This window comes from Mobula birostris, chromosome 20 (genome assembly GCF_030028105.1).
Source record: "Mobula birostris isolate sMobBir1 chromosome 20, sMobBir1.hap1, whole genome shotgun sequence".
Lineage (NCBI taxonomy): Eukaryota > Metazoa > Chordata > Chondrichthyes > Myliobatiformes > Myliobatidae > Mobula > Mobula birostris.
The window spans coordinates 8,744,074-8,765,448 of NC_092389.1; the positions used below are offsets into that span (position 1 = coordinate 8,744,074).

At 40.9% G+C, this 21,375-nt stretch overlaps 1 protein-coding gene across 12 annotated transcripts in view; it reads right to left on the bottom strand.

Annotated features, from left to right (window-relative positions):
- The window catches only part of phldb1b (pleckstrin homology-like domain, family B, member 1b), a 406,573-nt gene that overhangs the window by 61,557 nt on the left and 323,641 nt on the right, over window positions 1-21,375 (bottom strand). For 7 of the 12 annotated variants that reach the window (XM_072283984.1, XM_072283981.1, XM_072283986.1 and 4 more), the window contains 6 exons: window positions 11,555-11,683; window positions 10,836-10,991; window positions 10,362-10,472; window positions 8,995-9,084; window positions 6,810-6,935; window positions 4,032-4,157 (listed from right to left, as the gene is read on the bottom strand). In XM_072283984.1, the coding sequence (XP_072140085.1) occupies window positions 4,032-4,157; window positions 6,810-6,935; window positions 8,995-9,084; window positions 10,362-10,472; window positions 10,836-10,991; window positions 11,555-11,683 (738 nt within the window). The remainder of the gene's footprint in view (window positions 1-4,031; window positions 4,158-6,809; window positions 6,936-8,994; window positions 9,085-10,361; window positions 10,473-10,835; window positions 10,992-11,554; window positions 11,684-21,375) is intronic. The other 5 variants (XM_072283991.1, XM_072283988.1, XM_072283994.1 and 2 more) reach the window with 3 other exon arrangements.

Genomic DNA, 21,375 nt, shown 5'->3' on the forward strand with positions numbered 1-21,375 from the left:
ATAAACATTCAAAAAGTTGAGAAGTTTCCATGCTAAATTAATGAAGCAGAAAATATAAATTAAAACACAAGAGATTTTGCAGATGCTGTAGATCTTGAGGAACGCATGCAAAATGCCAGAAGAACTCAGCAAGTCAGGCAGCATCTACAGAGGGGAATAAAGAGTCGACATTTCGGGCTGAGACCCTTCATCAGGGCTGGAAAGGAAGGGGGAGAAACTAGAATAAACACAAATTAAGTTTTGTTTTATAAAATTTGCTGATCTTTGCAGATGTGAGCAGCAGAGTCCACACCAAGTACACTTTTAATAAATGTACAGGAGTTTTTGCATAAAACAATTATTACTGCAGGTCTGAGACTTTTGTCCAAATAGTTACATCATTTGTGGGAAGTGGGTACTGTGATAATATAACAAGGGAACAATTTGCTGTATAGGACAGAGCACTCCTGTCAGTCATTTTATGGGTGTTTATTCCCCGTGAGTGGGGAATGACAACAGCTATGGAAGAAGTCATTCTACCATCCCACCAGTGGACAGCCAACTCACCCAGGTTTCACACCATCCACTATTAAAGGAATAACAAGCCTTTAGATTGCAAGAAAGGTAATGGGCTTTCCAGGACTGATGCTGTCAGGAACACAGGGGCAGAAGAAAAGCACGGGGTCATTCAGGATTGACGTCAGTAACATCTGTTCACAAAAGGGCCTGTGGAAACCTGGAGCTATCTTCCTCCAAAACTTGTTAAGGCTGGGATAAGTCAAAAACTAAAGCTGAAATAGGTATTATTTGGCATATATGATATGCATTGTTGCACTGAGGCAAGTAAACAGATCAGTCACAACATAGATGAGTGGAAATACAGGCCTGAGGGATCTGAAAGACAGGATCTTCTACACACCCAAGGTATTCCGTTTTATTAACCACTAAACTCACAAGATTATAACCAACAGATTTAAGCTTCAAAGCTCCTGTGATGTAGATATTTTACACTCTGCCTTTGAACTTGGATCAAGTGACAATTCCAAGTAACCTTTGGATAGTGAAGACCCAGGTTGTGTACAGGTGCTGAGAATACCCTTCAGGGGCAACTCCGAACAATTTGGATGATGGGATTGATGGCTTCGTGGCCAACATGAAGATAGATGGAGGAGCAGGTAGTGTTGAGGAAGCAGGCAGTTTGCAGAAGGACTGAGGTAGATTAGGAGAATGGGCAAATAAGTGGCAGATGGAATATAGTGTAGGGAAGTGTATGGTCATGCACTTTGGTAGAAGGAATAAAGGTGTAGACTATTTTCTAAACGTGGAGAAAATTCAGAAATCAGAGGTGCAAGGGAACTTGGGAGTGCTTGTGCAGGATTCCCTAAAGGTTAACTTGCAAATTGAGTCGGTGGTAAGGAAGGCAAATGCAACATCAGCATTAATTTCAAGAGGACTAGAATATAAAAGCAAAGATATAATGCTGAAGCTTTATAAGGCATTGGTCAGACCGCACTTGCAGTACTGTGAGCAGTTTTGGGCGCCTTATCTAAAAATTAATGTCAAACAAGAGAAAATCTGAAGATGCCAAAAATCAAAGCAACACACACAAAATGCTAGAGGAACTCAGCAGGCCAAGCAACATCTTTGGAAAAGAATAAAGTCGACGTCTCGAGCTGAGACTCTTCATCAGGACTGATGAAGGGTCTTGGCCTGAAACGTCGACTGTTTACTCTTTTCCATAGATGCTACCTGGCCTGCCGAGTTCCTCTAGCATTTTGTGTGTGTTGCTAAGTGTTAATGTACTGGCATTGGAGAGGGTTCAGAGGAGGTTCACGAGAATTATTCCGGGAATGAAAGGGTTAACATATGAGGAGCATTTGATGGCTCTGGGCCTGTACTCACTGGATTTTTGAGGAATGAAGGGAGATCTCATTGAAACCATTTGAATATCAAAAGGCCTAGATAGAGTGGATGCGTAGAGAATTTTTCTTATAATCCGGGGGTCTATGATCAGAGGGCACAGCCTTAGAATAGAGCGACATTCTTTTAGAACAGAGATGAGAAGGAATTTCATTAGCCAGAGTGTGGTGAATCTGTGGAATTCATTGCCACAGACAGCTGTGGAGGCCAAGTCATTTGGTATATTTAAAGTGGAGTTTGATAGGTTCTTGATTAGTAAAGGCATCAAAGGTTACAAGGAGAAGGCAGGAGAATGGGGTTGAGAGGGATAATAAATCAGTCATGATGGAATGATGGAGCAGACTCGGTGGGCTGATTGGCCTAATTCTGCTCCTATGTCGCATGGTTTATGGGTCTAACTCCTTGCAAGATTGGCAAGCATTTCTAAGATACCATGTTACAGCTGTGTGATTATTTAGAAGCTTCATATGGAAACTAAAAGGAAATAATAACAAGCAGGTTCCAATAGACAATTGCTTAATAGTGATGCCATGTTTCCGTTACAATATGATTAAAATATCTTTCATATAAATTGGGAAAATTTGATATGGACATCCATCTGCAGGTAGTCATATACAATATTACCGAACATAGAAATCTACAGCACATTACAGGTCCTTCAGCCCACAATGTTGTGCCGACTGTGTAACCTACACATTATCTGGCAACATTTTGAGATCAGGTCTCCAAATGATGAGTTTCATCAGTAAATGTCTGAAACTTAGGTACCTAATTAATTAACCCTGAGACGTCACTAAATTTCTACTGAACACATGACTGAAAATCTATCATTCTCTTTGCGCTGCTTCATAATGTACAGAGTTGAGCCTCCTAATCAGTGAGATCAGAAAAATCAAGGACTGGTACTCCATTTAGATGTCAGCAGATCTCAGGCAGAAATTAAACCCACGTTTGTGCTTTTCAATCTGTATTCAAACAGTAAACTGTGTAAAATTTCCAAAATAACAAAACAATTATTTGTATGATTTTCCTTTCCTTTTGAATCAAACCACCTGGTTCAACTAAACCGTAACCTGTCAACAGGGGATAAAAATATTCTTTTTCCATATGTGGTTAAGTACACAAAACCAAATATTGATCCGATCTACCTACGTGTTTAAAGAAACAGTGCCTGTAATATCGTTTGCTCAGGTACTATTCTAAATTCTGTTTATTTTTTGTACACGTCAAACTGAGAGATGCCAACACAAAGAAAAAGGACTGTGATCACTCAGTATGGCCATTAATTTCTTCTTTTTACAGTATGCATTAATCCCCTCTTCCTTACTCTTCAAGTCCGACTTCAGCTGCATGAAAGAGGACATCTTTGTTTGAAGTGTCAACTTTCTGCATTCTAATGATGGTGAAGTCATTAATTTGAGTCAAACAGTGGCATTTTGGCATACTGAGTCCATACCGACCATCAAACACCCATTGACACTAATCCTGTTCTATTCTCATTTTACTCTTTCCACGCTTGCCCAATATTCCTGGGCACAACCCTTCCCGTCATCGAGAACATCTTCAAGATGTAGTGCCTCAAGAATGCAGCATCTTTCATTAAAGACCCTTTTGTCATCTGGCACACGCCCTCTTTGCGTTACTACAATTGGGGCAGACATACAAGAGCCAGAAGACCTACACTCACCAGTTTAGGAACAGCTTCTTCCCCTCCGCCACCAGATTTCTGAAAGGTCCACAAATCCATGAACACTACCTCACTATTCATCTTTTGCATTATTTATTTCTGTAAGTTACGGGAAGTGTTATGTCTTGCACTGTACTGCTGCTGCACAATGACAAATTTCATGACTTACCTCATTGACAATAAACCTGATTCTGAGATTCTACTATTCCATCTAAACATTAGGGGTTGTCAATTACCTCACAAACACTTCTGTCTCTGGGATGTTTGAGGAAATGAGAGCATTAGCGAAGCTAGCAGAACCTCTGGACTGCCTTAACTGACTGAACTGAAAGGTGATTGCTCAAATCCTTCAGCATTTGACAAAAGAGTTGCAGTCAAGTCATGCAGAAAGGAGTCAATTAGTACAAGGACAATAATAACAAAGCATGATGTGGCAAGCGAGTACCTCATGGACTGATGGAGGTACAGTAAGCGGCAGAGAACGCAGCGGAGAAGCAGAGAGCGCAGCATCAGTGCCTGTGCCATATATATCACTGTAGAACTTAAACACGTCAGCCAGCTTCATATATTCCTAAAATAAGAGCAATGTTAAGGCAAAGAGACAGAGACAAAAAAAAAGATTAGGACAATAGTGTAGAACAAGGACTTGCTGTTTCAAATGCATAACACAACACAAAGGAAAGAAACATCAATCATTTTAGCCAAGATGATTCAGAAGCAATGTTAAAAGTTCATTCATGGAGCATGTTGTTTAATTCAATATGGTTTGCTTTTAGAAAAAAAAACAATTAAAATTCACCATTTAGGGAGAATATTATGAAAAACCAACGTTTCCTGCAATCATAAAAATCTTCTCCTGAACAGTCAGTCTATATTATTACACAAGTCTGGAGTTTTGTTCCATTGTGGTCAATATGCACAACACAAGTGATCATTTCATGCTTGCCAGTCCTCCAACAACATCTTGCTTTTATAGAATCCGTTCAGCTCAGGTGAACTAAAGCTTCGAAGAAGGAGATTTTAAGGAGGAAGAATGGAAAGGTTAAGTGCCCCAGCAAGTGAAAGCAGGGCTTCTAAAGGGAGAGCAAAGGAAATCAGGGACGTGCGAGACAAAAAAAGAAGCCCAGTGAGTTCAGAGTGACGCCGAGCATGAGGAGGCTACCGAGATAGGAGGGGCAAAGTCATAGCAGGATCTGAACACAAGGAGTAGTGTTATAAATCTCCTCTCTCAAATGAGGAAACTTCATGTCTGAAAAGTGGGAGTAGAATGGCATAAAGAATTTTTACAAAGAACCTCGTAGATCCCTGCTCTCTATTACCACCTGGCTGGCGATGTGTGTGAAGAGAGTGGATGGTCCAGTGGGAAACACTTTACAGCAGGGTAGCTCACTTCAAACCCTAGATCTGGATTGCAGCTGAAGAATGATGCCATTCGTGTTATAACCTAGTAACAATGCCATTAGAAAGGAGTCTGAAAAATTGTTGTAATATTTTTGGATATATGTTGCTTGGGAAAGGAGCTAAAAGATGTAGATTAAAAGTAGGAAAGTAGAGCTGAGAATGCACTACCTATATATTTTTTATATTTCTCTTTGTGACTTATAGTAAGTTTTTAATCTATTGTATTGTACTGGGCTGCTGCCATAAAACAACAAATTTCATGACCTATGCCAGTGCTGATAAACCTGATTCTAAGTCACAGATCAGCTGACATTCAATGTAATGCTGGAACTCGTTGGATGGGCTGAATGGCCATCTTTGCTCTTAATGAAATTATTCATAAAAACATCCTTCCTTCTGTGGACTGTGGCTCTGTCTGATATATAAATTGTGGGCACTAACTTTTCTTTGTTTTTCAGATAATTCCCACGTTAACAACATAATTATTACTCAGTTCTATAATGAATGTATTTTCCTAAAGTCATACTGTGAGGGCTGTGTGAATTTCTTTGTTACAGCTCCAATTCATTCTAGACTATCCTAACAAAATTCTGAATCATCAGTGCAAAATATCCCTGATTCCAATTCTGAACGTTATCCATTTTCATTTCCTAACTTATGAGCTGTGCTACAATGAGGTTCCCATATTAATGCTGATCTGTGCACAACTCTACACAGGAGCACTAAATGATCACCAAATTTGGGCAGAGTAGGGAGGGTCAAGTTTGTCAGGATGTGGTCACCCACAAGCACATTTCCTGATGGAGCAGAAAGTAGAACCAGACCACACACAAAAAAAAATCTTTACCCAACTTCCACAAGGTGGCTGAGTGCACCAGAGTTGTTCTGATGTACATATCTCAGATAATCTTTCAGAAAAAAAGGTCGATATTTTGGATGCATTGAAAGCAAACAAGACCTTTTAACTTAAAGGTATGCATTGTTATTTGGTTCAAGCATTTTCTTGTGAGTGCCCATTGGAGGTGAGTTGGAGGGATGGAGGCGCTAGTGATAGTTCGATGTGTTGTCAGAAAAAGATCCAATGGCCACTTTATTAGTTACATCCGGTGTCTAATAAAGTGGCCACTGAGTGTATGTTCATGGTCTTCTGCTGCTGTAGCCCATCCACTTCAAGGTTCAATGTGTTGTGTGTTTAGAGATGCTCTTCTGCACACCACTGTTGTAACACGTGGTTACTTCAGCTACTGTCACCTTCCTGACAGCTTGAACCAGTCTGGCCATTCTCCTCTGACCTTCTGATTAACGTTTTTGCCCACAGAACTGACGCTCACTGAATGTTTTCGTTTATCGCACCATTCCCTGTAAACTCTAGAGACTGGTGTGCATGAAAATCCCAGGGGATCAGCAGTTTCTGAGATACTCAAACCACCCCATCTGGCACCGACAATCATTCCACGGTCAAGGTTACTTCGATCACACCTCTTCCCCATTCTGATGTTTAGGCTGAACAACTGAACCTCTTGACCATGTCTGCACGCTTTTATGCATTGAGCTTCTGTCACGTGATTGGCTGATCAGATATCTGCATTAATGAGCAGGTGAACAGGTGTACCCTAATGAAATGACCACTGAGCACAGATGACGCCAGAGCAACAATCCAAAGTAGCCATGATTGAGATTCCAGGCCTTGAAATCAACGTTCAGACACATTGCATTAACTTTACTCAGCAAGCCTTCAACAAAGTGACAATACCATAGTGAACAAGGGAAAACTCTTTTTAAAAGCAAACCCAGAGCATGCAGTAAGTGTTAGTGCTGTTACCTCCTGTATCTTGGGGTACGATGGGGTGGAAGGAGAGGGGGATAGAGAAGTTGCTTTTCCTGGTAAGCAATGCTGATACTTAGTCTCTTCTAATAAGTCGCTAGGCTCTGTGATACGAAGGACTTCCTGTTCAAAGGGCAAAGGTTGAAGCAGTGTTGTGATGAATGAACAAAGCATGTGTGTAACAAGCATAATTCAGAATATCCCACATGAGGACTTTGAGCACTTCATTAGCTTGAGAGTGAACAAAAGTTCTCACCCATTCAATGCAATGGCTAACACAGCCTGAAGATATGAGGGGGCAGCCCACAAATGTCGCCATGCATCTGGCATCAACATAGCATGCCCACAACTTACTAACCCTAACCTGTATGTCTTTGGAATGTGGGAGGAAACCAGAGCACGTGGAGAAAACCCACTCATTCAACAGGCAGGACGTACTAACTCCTTGCAGAGGACGTCGGCATTGAACTTGGAACTCCAACGCCCTGAAGTGTAATAGCGTTGTGCTAACCGCTGCCCTACCATGGCGCCTGATATTTATTTATGATTTTTTTTCTTTTCTTTTTGTTGTCTTTTGCACACTGATTGTTGTCCATCCTGTTGGATGTGGTCTCTCATTGATTCTATTGTATTTCTTGCATTTACTGTGAATGCCCACAAGAAAATGAATCTCAGGGTTGCATATGGTGATGTATATGTACTTTGAAAATAAATTTACTTTGAACTTTTATATCACCTGCTCCAACATTGCTTTGGACTCAAAGCTGTCAGAACTTGGGGCTTGATGATCACACAAGGTAGTGTGTTGGAGAAAACAACAAACACATCAGTAAAATCTGTAAAATCCTGAACCTCTGACACAATAGCAACATATTCATGTTGCACCTTTGATACAGAAAAATATCCCAGACAAGATTTGGCACTAAGAAACCTAAGGAAATATTGGGGGCAGATGGCAAATGATGGTCAATATGATAAGTCGAATTCAGTGTCTTAATGAAAAAAGCGAGACAGATTTCAGGAGGGAAATCCAGAGCTTCGAGTCCCAGTAGCTTGGAAGCATGCTGTCAAAGGTGGACAGAAGATCATCCGTGAGACCATGGAGGACTTTGAAAGGAAGTTGTTCATTTTAAAGTCAAGGCATTCTTTAAACTGGTGACAGTGTGGGGCGTGTCGAATTGAAGAATGGTTAGGATGGTCCAGGTTAGGAAAAGGACAGCAGAAGATAGAATGACTTCAAGCTTCTAGAGGATCAAACAAAGGGTGGTGAACAGGAACATATTGGAATATTCAAGCCTAGATTAAGAAAGGCATGGATGAGAACCTCAGCAGCAGATGAGTTGAGACAAGGAAATATTACAGAGATACATTGAACCTTAGTAATAGCATGGATACGTGGACTGTACCCCTGGGTCCAATAGGAACAATTGGGTTCATTCTCTGGTGGATGCCAAGGTGTGGCATGGAGTCAAGGGCCTAGTGGCAAAGCAATTGGAGGAGTTGGGTTATCTCAGGCTATAGGGGGACAACGATCTCTGGTTTTTGACGATATTGCTGAAGGGCGGCTCGTAGGTGAAAAATGAGAGAGGACAAGGGTAGATCCTTCCTACACAATGGGAAGGGGAGCCACTACAAGTGATTCTCTCCCTATAAGACCATAAGATATAGGAGCAGAACTAGTTTGGCCCATTGTGTCTGCTCCACCATTTTATCATGGCTGATGCATCATCTTCCTCAGCCCCATTTTTCTGCCATCTCCCCCATGACCTTTGACACCCTATCAACCTCGGCTTTAAATATACGCAATGACTTGGCTGCCACAGCCATCTGTAGCAATGAATTCCACAGATTCACCACCTTATGAACGGACATATAAAGATGGAAAACTATTGGGAGATGGCCTGTGAGAGAAAGTAACTCATGATAAATTTTAACTGAAATGGATTGACCAAGGCAATTTTCACTGGAGAAGGTTTGAAAAGGCTAAGCATCTGGCTCGTTAACAAGCCTATGTAGCGTTGCATCAACCCTATTGCCTTATGTATGAACAGTTGCTCTACTGTTATTGTTTGTGCAAACACTTGAGATGTCTTAATTTGATAATAAATCTCTTTAAATGCTCTAAGTATCCAATGTCCATGAGCCAATAAAAAAGTAACCATGGTAACATAGATTATTTTACCTCTTTCAATGCTGTAGAACTTTTGGAGAAGGCTTTGCCACCAGTCACCATGAAATATTGTTTTTCTAGATTGGCCAGTTTGTCTTTTTCCTGAAAAAGGAAGATATTCGGCAAATTAGCAAAATCATTGAAATTAGATGAATTCATATGATGTTCTGAGATGGAAAGCAGGTGACATGAGAAGGAAATTTTCATTATGAACTACAGTGGGTAAACCAGGGCTGAGCTATACCACTGGGATGAGTTCCTGCTCCTAGGTTGTAGCAACAGGCTAGAAGGACGTCAAGAGCTCCCTCTCCTCTCCAGCTGACAGCTGTCCTTCTTAAAGAAGCACAAACTGAGGTCCTCTGGCCCAGCCATCCTCATCCCCATTTCCTTTCTAGCCCTGGTCCCATCCCAGGAGGCTGGTATCACCTCAGCAAAATACGAAGCTGAAAGAGCCCATTAGGCCTGTGAAAGCCTATTGGTACAGCTATCTAATAGGTTTTACACCCCCTGCTTTTACCATTGAGCCCTTGGAAAATCAGCCTTTACCAAGACCCCCTCCCACCTCAGTCTCTGCCTCCTTCCATCAGATAGAAGATTGAGACCACATACCACCAGGCTCAAGAACTGCTTCTATCCTGTTGTTATAAGACTCCTGAATGGATCTCTTGTACAATAAAGTCCCTGAAGCCTGAAGTCCCTCACTACCGAGTTCAAGAACAGCTACTTCCCTTCAACCATTAAGCTTTTCAACCAACCTGCGCAACCCTAATTGTTACCTCAGTATAGAAACACTATGACCATGTTGTACTATAATGGGCTTCGTAATTTTTTTGTTCTGCTTGTGTTCTTGCTAATTGAGGGGATGAGATACATTTAGCAGAATATTAAAAGGTGTAAGTTAAAATTGTAAGGTTTTTCTACCATTCACTCATTTCTTAGGTTATCTATATCTCAATTCCATCCAACTATCTTGTTCCATTATCCTTTGCTTTGATGAAAATCAAATCAAGTTTTTCATTGAACCCCACCCTGATGACTCATCTCTTACACTCATCACTGCCACTGACTCAGCAGCTTTTAGAGAAAGAGGGCTCCAATAAGATTTGTATGAAGATTGCTTCCAAATGCCACCCCTCAACTAGTTCGAATCTGAATACTTGTTCTGGGTAGCTGATTTATTTTCTCTTCACTTACCCTATGTGTTGATGAAATTATCACTAGATTCATTATCCACAAGGAAATATATGTCTAGACTAGGCAAGTTATCCTTATGATTTGACTATCTAACTTTGATATCACCTCAAGAGAAAAGACATGGGAAATAACTCAGAGTCAAAAGACTTTCTTCAAAAGATTTCTGGCAGTGTGGGTATCGTTACCTTCTGAAGCATTTGTATCATTGCGTTTTTTTCCCTGTTCAGTCTCTCACACTCCTGAATTGCCTGATAACGGATTTGATTGGCTTGGTTCTCGAGGGCAGAGACCTTGTCCTGTGGAGTAGAGATGACACGTTTTAGCAAGAGATCTGGACTGATCCAAACCATTACCCAAGAAAGAGCTGTGCTGTTGGGTGAGATGCCAAACAGGGGTCCCGGGATCCCTTTTCCACTGAATGTAAGTAAAACCATGGCCATGTTTTTAAGTTGTTCGGGGGCTTCCATTTGTCACAAACAATACCAATCATCAGCATTATAAATAGCACAGTTTGTAGGATCCTGCTGTGCAGAATATCCACCATGTTTCATCCTACTTCCAACAGCAACTACACTTAAAAAAGCCTTAACATGCAGCAAGCTCAAGGGAGGTTGCTGGCACATTTGACGTGGTTAGGGAGCAGGGAGCTGTGCTCGTACCTTTCTCCGCATGGTGCTGCGCTGGTACTCAGCCTTATCCTGTTGCAGCTGCTGACTAACTGTCTCCCGCTCCTCCTCCAGGCGGCTCTCCTTCTCCAGCTGCTGAAACTCCAGGTCCTCGAACAGTTTGGCTTCGGATTCCAGAGCTTCTGCCTCCTAAGACAAGCCACGAGAGGCCCATCACTACTGGCAGGCAGGGGCGATACAAAGCACATTTCCTACTGGAATAACCTCCCAACATACTTGGACGTAACTTGTTTAAAAGCGGCATAGGATGCAAAGAGCTCAATCACACGATATTGCCTGACACCCTCAAAATCTATCAGGATATTGGGATCAAGGCATCTAAAGCTTCAACATGACCTCCAAAGACTGCCAAGTATCAATGCGTGCTGCACATTGTTAAAGGAAATGTTAGTTGTGTTTTAAAAAGCAGAAGATGAAAATATTTCATTAAATTTAGTAAAGTGCAATGGAATCAAACATAAAGAACAAAACCAAAACCAATATACAACACATATCTGATCATGCATTGCAAGCTTCCTGAATCTTATATTTTGTAGGGACTACTGCAAATACCTTACTAAACAGTGCTGATTCCAGGACTCCTAATTGGCTCTTTACAGTGACATTAGTACCTGGAATCAGTCAGTGTGCAGGGACAGAGAGGTCACACGATCCACAGAGAGGGGAAGCCAATGAGGTAAGAAAAAACTGACCCTTCTGAGGTGTTCCTGTAACTGCTCCCTCATTGATTCAGGGCAGTTATCAAGCTGGCTCTTCAACTCATGGCAATGCGATTGCAGTCTCTCTACTTCTTTTTTCTCTGCATCAAGCTTTACCCTTTCCTGAATTTGAAAACAAAAACAAAAAAAAGAGAAAAAAAAAACACACTTCTCAAATCCACGCCATGCAGAAGCCTAAAGATTAGAACAGTGATATAGCCATAGAAGGTTGGAATGATGAGTGAGGTTGGAAGAGGTTTGGGGGCAAGTTTAAGGAAGAGGCCTGAGAACAGAAGCCAAATTGAGTTTTAATCTTTAGAGCTTTCTTCAGTTTTGGGAGCAAGAGTCTTGCAAGGGAGGAGGAGGCTATTCAGCCCATCATACCTATGCTTTGCAGCATCTCTCAATTAAGTCTCACTCTCTATCTGCTTCTCCATAGCACTTCAAATATTGCTTTTCAAATCGTTACCCAATTGTAATGAAATTTACCCAACTTCCATATTCATAAACTTTGTAAAGATTCTATTGTCTCTTGGTTGCATGTATTGTGAGGTGTGATGTCAGTAACAAACGGTGACGACGTAGCCAGTCAGTGCACCAAGCCATTGTGTGAATTGCTTGGGAACTAGCACAATAATGAAGCATTATCGAGGCTCATGGTTCTTTATTCAATGCATTTGAATACAATTTCTGAATAAGATAGGGAGGATTTCATTCAAACACATGAACAAGTTTGTTACTAAACTTCATAGTGTAATATCAACACAGAAGTATTTCAAATGAAGTAGCTCAGTGTGATTTCATGTCTACTTGGATATGTCTTTCAGTTGATAAGACATTCTTATATTCTTAGACAGGAATAATTTACAAATTTTCATTCCTATTTATCAAATTTTGCCGCAACCCAGTCTGACTCATTTTGATATCTGATTCAAGCCACTTTTGTTTCCATCTCTAAATTCTTTGATGCTTCAATGAATACAATCCACTCTAATTTCTTTGCTGAAAGTTGCAGCTAAACTGGATCCATTCACTTCCCTGGCTCAAGACTTCCTGTCCTATTCCAAACCTCACTAAAACACAATATTCAAAGTGGTCACAAGGAGGAACTCCACCCTTTCCAAATCCCCCCCACTGGAACCCACACCCTGGCTTGGATGTTTTTCCTCATTCCTTACTTCAACTATGAGATCCTACTGTTAGGAAGCCATCAAGTAGGTAAGGCAGACTAGATGATCCAACTGCTCCCCATCATTGTTCAGTTACACATCACCATAAGTTTCTAGTATCTCAAGGTCGGACTTGGCCTTTCCTAGGATTCTCTCCCTCACTGCATATAATCTGCAGCAGACTGTAGACACTTAGCCACCTATGAGGTGTTAGTGCTCCACACAAACACCCTCCCTCATCTTACATTATCCCTGCCTGTGAGATCACTATGGACATGCAATGTGGCACTGGAATGTGTAGCCACACTTGTGGGCTGCCCCCAGCACATCCTTGAGCGTGTTGGTTGTTATCGCAAATGCTGCATTTTCACTGTATGTTTCGATGTACTGTACATGTGATAAATAAATCTGAATCACCCTGCCTGTGTGTCCCTCCCCTACACATCCCCATAAGCAGCTGCCATTAATATATATGTGCAATGCTTTTCAACCTCTCTATGTGGCGACAATTTTCAACATGTTCTTGGCAAAATCATTATTAGATTAATTGGTAATTATTTTATATAATTCTTACAACGCAAGCATCTTTCCTACATGAATCCTATCATTATCCTAATAATATGCTGGACATTTCTACCAATTCTTATTGTAACTTTAACCAGGCAGGTCACAAGAGATCCCACGGAAGGGCAGAAGCAAGGAATTTCACTTATACAAATAAGATAGTCGTCTACTGGTGCCTGTAAACATTCAAAATCCCTCCCATCCTGACACCAGCCTGTACAGTAGACTGGTGGTGGTAAATTTTTACAGTCTTTTACTAAAGTGGCTGAAAAGGATTATCTTCGACACCAGAAAACCAGCTATAAATCTATTGAATTGTGTCCCAGTAAGAGGAGGCAAGGAAAGAAACCAGAGGGAAATGCTGTATGACTCTATGAAAAAAATCATTTTAGTTGTGTTGACTTGTCTCTAAAATTATGAAGCTTTACAGCACAAAAAGGGTGTTTGGATCTTACCTCTGCCAGCTTTCTGAAAGATTCATTCCATCCTATTCCCTCCCAATCTTGGCACGGCAATCTGACTCACACGACTTAATAATTTAGAACATGCATGTTAAATACCTATTCCAAATCCCAAACTTACACAAGCTAAGGTATCTCTGGGCCATTAAAGTCAACACTAAGGAGCACCACTCAGGGTGTAGCATGGGCTGGGCTTCCATCTGGGTTATAGCTTCAAAAAATGGAGGCAGAAATGAAATCTTGCCGTTGCCGGGGACTTTGGACTGTAAAACAACTAGGATTGAGAGACATGTCAGACTCCAATTTCAAGCCTCTTGCACACTCAGCTCAGTTCTAAACATTTCATCCATCTACCTTCATCCTTCATGGTTTCCCCTCATCCAATAGCTGTAACCTCCTCCAACACCTTGGAATTACTCCAAATCTCAAATTCTGTGTCTTTGTACCCCTTCTTTGATGCCCTCAGCTGCTGCTTCCTTCTTTCTCTTTATCCCTCATTAAAACCAAACCCCTTTTATTCACTCATATGGTGTAGTGTTGTATCCTGGTGACCACATCACCGGTCTGTTCTTGGCTTGGTTGCAGTCTTGTAGCTTAGATTAAAGCTGCTTTATTAGGTTCTTGTGAAGCATCTTGGGCTTCTATGCAATGTGAAAGACGTTACATAAATGGAAGTTGTTGTTGCAAGCCTGAGTGACTTGAAAATTGTGATATGCCAACTTTACAGTAGCTGCGGCAATCTTTTGGAAGTTATACTCTAAAAGGGACGTGAGAGACTCTGCAGATGATGGAAATCTTGACATAAAATGTTGGAGGAACTCAGCGAGTCATGCAGCATTTATGGATGGGAGTCCCGATGGAGGGTCTTGGCCTGAAACATTGACTGTCTATTCCCCTCCACAGATATTGTCTGACATGCTGAGTTCCTCCAGCATTTTGTGTGTGATACTCTAAAGCAGGGGTTCTTAACCTTTTTATGCCATGGACCCATACTATTAACTAAGGGATCCGTGGACCCCAGGTTGGTAGTCCCTGCTCTAAAGGGATTCTGTTATTATTGTTGTCAGAAACCCACCAATATTGGCAAGACCTTATTCCATTTTGCACCAAAATAGTTGAAAATGAGACTCTCCCAACTACTGCACTACACAGTTGTTCCAACTTTAGCCATCCATGAAGAACCCCACTTTGGACCAGTATGGGCTATGTAAGGTGTACTTGCAGGCATACGTACTGCATCCATGCAGTAATAAGTTGAATGCATAAAACATCCCCTCTACAAGCACTGCTGATGGAGCCATTTCAAAGAAGCACTGAGTCGGCTGTGTTTGGCTTGACCTTATTTCTTAATGGTTATGATGGGTTGAGGTCAGAGAATGGCTCTTGTCACTGATAAAGGAAGTTGGCTAATTTATTCAAGAAATGTCTAAATTCACCACTTTTTACCCACATTGATTGGATCATGATCATGCCACCGTCGCCCTACGTGTTTCTTCTTCACAGTGTTGGGAAGAATGGATGCCTTCTTCTCGCCCATCCATTAGCACCTTAAATCCCACTCTGCGCCAAAGGAGCGATAAGGAACTTTAGGTTGCCCTGTTGAAATGCGGTTTCCCTGATCTTCACCTCGGTAGACTTTGTGCTTCATTTATTAGGGACAAAGTAAATGGCATTAGTTTGACCCCCTTCATCCTACCAGTTTTGGGAAAGAAGCTTTATGAATGTTTAAGAAATCCATCCACTTTGGAAAGAATCTCAGGCCACTTCTGTTGTTAATTAATTTAAAGCAAGCAACTTGTGACATTGATTTCCCTGACAAGGCACAAAAGGGTGCCTCTTCCCCTTCTGAGCTGTATACGATGAAATCTCATCCATCTTCCTCTGGCCATGCCACCAGATTAGGAATAATAGCAGAAAGATGTCATTACAATCGGTTAACTTAATACATAAACGTTATGAACAAATTTATGTGGATAAGCTGAGAAATGAGGTGCCTCACGAGGTGGTTAGCTCATGGGCACGCGCATTTGTGCACGGTTAGGTGCGGATGAACATGCAGTCATATCGATAATGTTGCTTCTGAAGAGAAGGATGGGAGAGGGTGCAGAGGAAGCAAGGTTGCAGTTACTGTATGTCACCTCTATTTTCTCTAATCTACGACACCGTGCAGCAGACAACGCATGCAGAAGAGTAGAGCAAAACCAGACGTGGTCAGTATATCAAACAGTTACACATCTAGAAATAGTTAGTCCACAGTAAATTAGAGACATTATTTAAGCAGGAGTAAAATCTGTCACAAAACCCTTGTGTAGTAAGCCTTTAATATCAACTTCTGGCTAGCTTGAACTTGGGCTCTCTCTGCATTGTTCACTGAAGTTTGAGACCACTTGGGGGAGGTTAAAGCTTGGAATCCTTGTTTATTGGAACTCTGAATCCATACCTTAAGTTAGAACTCACAAACCTGTAATGTAATAATTATCACAATAGCTCACTGAAATGATGTATCAGGTGTTGTTGATGTAATCTGGACCCTGTGGCTTCAAATGGCCTGAAATGGTTAAGAATCCCGAACTGATTAAAGGGCAGTCTATTTCCAAAATCAGACTCATTTGGAATGAGGGGTTGAAAAAGATCTCCATAACAATCTGAACAATCACCAAAAGACACTGCACAGCTCAGTATTTGAATTTTTGTGTCATTGCTAAAAATCATCATATTACAATCAATTGGTATGGTGTGATTTGACTCTGCATCAACATCACCTAATATACAAGATATTGGTAGGATCTAGAGGCCTGTCCCACCATGGTATGCTGAAGTTTTTGACATTATGGACTACTACACCTAGGATTGATACCATCAGAACATTATGTCAGTGACTCTTCTATCTGCATCAGCTCAGCACTGTGACTCAGCATGTCAACTGACCAAGACAACTTCCTCCTAGCCTGTTAACAGCCAATCTCTGCATCTGAGCTGACATTTAGGACTTGACAGATCAATATTACTTTGCAGTGATGAAATCAGAGTATGAAGACCCATGTGAAGCAAATAGCATCTTCTGCCACGTGTAACACCAGAGATTACAGTGTCAGAGAAAACCTTTGGAGCACAGATCAGGCTTTCCAATAGCAGTGGCTCTCTGCTGATGGTGAAGGATTATCGTCAGAGTTAATGTTCCTTGTTCCGAAAATTGCTGGCTTGAAACAAAATTATGGTATTCCTGAAATAAAAGTGTATGTTGGGCCTGGAATGGAATAACTTCAGCATAAAAAAAAAAGCCCAGTCTGTTTACCCTCACAGGGAATCCACAGTTTAAGTTTTTCTGCTGATAAAATGTCAAAGTCTTTTTACACTCTCTCAGTCAACATTCTTGGAGCAAGTACAGTAATTCCAGTTATGATATAAATCTCCCTGCACACAGTCTTATCAAACACTCTCTTGGTATTTCAAGCATGGGTCAGAGGAAGAGTGGAACTCCCTCCACGATCCCTCATAGAGTCCCAGGGCAGACAACTGCATGGACAGGTCACAATGTAAAAAGGTCCCTCTATATTTTATCAAAGCAAATAAAATATAATTTATCAGATACCCCCTATACCTAATGAAGTGGCCACTGAGCGTATGTATGGGCACCACGCTATTAGCGTGCCGCTATTACAGATTGGGCGTTCTGGAGGTTGGAGTTCAGAGTTCAATTCCGGTACCATCTGTAAAGAGTCAGTACATCCTCCTCGTGGATTGTATGGGTTTCCCGCGGAGGCTCCAGCTTCCTCCCACAGTCCAAAGATGTACTGGGTAGGTTAATTGGTCTTTGTAAATTGCCCCATAATTAGGTTAGGGTTAATTGGGTTGTTGGGGGTTACTGGGGCTCAGAGGCCTGGAAAGGCCTACTCCATGCTGTATCACTAAATAAATAAATACATTAAAATGTCCGTGCTGTTCTAGCCCATCCAATTCAAGGTTCGACTTGCTGTGCATTCGGAGATGCCCTTCTGCACACCACTGTTGTAACACATGGTTGTTTGAGTCACTGTCACCTTCCTGTCAGCTTTAACTTGTCTGGCCATTCTCCTCTGACGTTTCTCATTAACAAGGCATTTCACCCACACAACTGCTCCTCACGGGATGGTTTTTGTTTTTCACACCATTCTCTGTAAACCCTCAAGACTGTTGTATGTGAAAATCGCAGGGGATCAGCAGTTTCTGAGATACTTAAACCACCCGTCTGGCAACAACAATCATTCCATGGTCAAAGTCACTTAGATCACATTTCTTCCCTATTCTGATGTTTGGCCTGAACAACAACTGAACCTTTTGACCATGTGTGTAGGATTTAATGCTGCCACATGACTGGCTGATTAGATATATGCATTAACAAGCAGGCATACTTAAAAAAAGTGGCCACTGTATGCATATAGGGTAAAACTTACTTTATGCTCTCATATCCATCTCTCCTAAAGAAGGGACATCACAAGCTGAACGCAGAAAAAATCTCCCTCTGGCTCAATGAAATGCCACAACCACCTTCAATCCACTTCCCACATTTGCATCTTTTACAAATCTCTGTCAGGAACCCAGTAACTATCTTGATTTATACTATAGCTAATCTGTACAAATCCCTTGCAATTCCATAAATGCTTGGCTTTCATTGCAAAAATGTGCTGCATGATTATACTAGCTCTCTGCCAAGAAACACAATTTTACACAGAGGCAAAAAATCATTTTGTGAACCCACAGATCTGGGACAAGAAAACACCCATTATGAGAAAAGACAACCATCCTTGTGCCATTCCATCTATCACAATTCTCAGCACCCAGGTTTCTTGGAAGCTTTTCCTCCAAACTGTTTCTTTTCAAGCTATTTTGAACCTGTCATGGCTTTTAATCAACTCTATGGAAATAAAAATATGGGTGAATTCAAACTGAGGAACTGCAGATCAGATGGCTAGTTATTTTAAGATGGGACAACACAAAATCTAGTCATCTTTTGGAGAAAATCTCAGGAATCAATTTGTTTTACAGGATATTAGAAACACAAGGCTTCACAATACGTAAAAGCCCAGATGTAAAAAGAGGGGTGAAGGTAGAAAGGGAAAGAGAAAAAGAGACAGAGAGAAATAGACTAACCCACAACAAATCATCCATCACTGTAGGCTAGGTGAACAATCATTTCATACACAAACATTATCTTGAAGGAAGCAATCAATTCTCAATTAATTCAAGCATATCTTACCATATTGACATTATAATAACTAGAAACGAGTTGTCCATTTGATGCTTGTCAAACTTTTATTCTGATTCTGTGACAGAGTAGATTGTAGAATGTTTTGGATTGTTTTTCTCTCCATTTCTATATACTTCTTACTGCATATCTATTAGCATATCTGCTTAGCTAATCACCTGCACTGTACCCATTGGCAGGCATTTCCATATTCTCAGCATTCTACATGAAGAAGCTTCTTTTGAGATTATTGAAGTATGAATAAACCTCTAGCATTTATAGCATTAGTTTTGGAATATTCCACAGTTAGAATGTCTCCCTACAGCAGATTGAAAAGAAATTATTTTCTTTGCGAAGGGTCCAGAACAAGGGCATAGAGTCTTAAAATGAGAGCAGGAACTATCAGGACCTATCTAGGGAATAATTTCTTCCATCAGGGAATGGCAGAAACCTATCATTATCTTATACTACCCTGCCATGAAACCTATTCAGTTTCTAATATCAGCATTGTGGAAATCACTAGTGCTGTATTCCATTTTTAAATTAACACCTACAATACTGCTAAGTTTTAACCCCAGTTGAAACCTTTGGGATGTCAGTGTTCTCTTTAATTCAACTGCTCTTTTGCTTTACAGTTTTTGATGAAATATTTAAAGTTTTTGGTTCACAGCTCAATGCAAGTGGTTTAAAATTTATCGCAGATTTAGATTTCCATTGCAGCAATTTATACATTTACAACAATTAAGCATATTTTTGATTATTGTGGTCAATCTTAAATAAAATGACAAGATAGGCCTTACCTAATCCTTGTAACCAATTTTCATTGGTTATTTCATAACAATTAAGCATATTTTTGATTATTGTGGTCAATCTTAAATAAAATGACAAGATAGGCCTTACCCAATCCTTGTAACCAATTTTCCTTGCACCTTTCAGAAAAGCCAATGCCTTTATGTTAGTCCATTTTAAACATTGATGTTTGTGAAGCTGGATGAATTAAATATTCCTTTGATTTTTAAAAGTTGTAAACTTTTGTCAAGCACAACAAATCTAATTATCTGCACTTGCTTTATTGCTAAAATTATCATGAACAACTTATTGTAGACAATTACCAACAGAAAATATTGCTTTGTAGCGTGCAAGATTTGATTGAAAGTGTGCTGTTATGGGGTGACACAGCTAATGGAGTTGCTGCTTCAACTCCAGCGACCTGTGTTCTTTCCTGACCTCTGGTACTGTCTAGGTGGCATTTGCATGCTCTCCCATTGACTGGTTCCTCTGCTTCAGTTTGAACTCACACCCCAAAGAGTTTTGTTGGCCACTGCAAATGATCACTTACCTAACGTTAGGGATGGAACATGAGAGGAATTGACGGATAAAGATTAAATTAGTGCATTTGGATGCTTTGTGTGATATGGACAGGGAGTCAGTGGAACTGTTTCTGTGCTCTCACTCTGACTCTGTCTATTTTGGAACCCTGCGTAGCTTGCTTAAACGAGAGACAACCAGAGAGCATGTTACCAACTGATGGAGTTTTATCGCCAACAGTAAATGGAGTTTCTTTGGCTTATTTTAACCATATTTATTTCAAGGTACTTTGAGGCCTTTATTCATTGCGTATTCATGAGGTAAATTCAAAAACCTTCCACGTGTCATATCAGCTATACACAGCTAATTTATTTAAGCCTTTTGCTGTAGAGTTTCAGTCATTTGACTTATTCAGCATAGCTAGTGATATAATAGGGCGCCACAGTAGCACAGCCGTTAGCGTGACACTGTTACACCTCGAGGCGTTAGAGGAGTTCAGTTCTGGCACCATCTATAAGGAGTTTATATGTCCTCCCTGTGACCATGTGGGTTTTCTCTGGGTGCTCCAGTTTCATCGCACAGTTCGAAGATGTACCAGTTAGTAGACTAATTGGTCATTGTAACTCGTCTTGCCATTAGGTGAGGGTTAAACATTTGGGTTGCCAGGCAGCACGGCTCGTTGGGCCAGAAGAGCCCGTTCCACATGGTATCTCGATATAAATAAATAAATAAAATAAAACCAGGAACCTGTGTCGGTAGATAGTGGGAGGTCAACAGAAAAATTCAAGCTGACGAACTGTTTTAGGCCAGGATATTTACCCATTCTCCAAAAGCAAGAAGTAAGGACTCAGTCTCACTGCTACAGAATCATTCACAAATTCATTTAACCCAGAGGGGAAATGCTGGCACATTACATAACTGCTGCACTGCTACAGTGGCATCTGATTCCATTCTTGCATTGGTATTCATGTATTCTCCAGCAGTGATCATTGTCAACCAATCCTTAGACATTCCCTCTTCCCCTAAACTCTGCGATGGTTTGGCCAATGATCTCCCCAAAAGCTTCATTTAACAACTGGCCTGACTGTT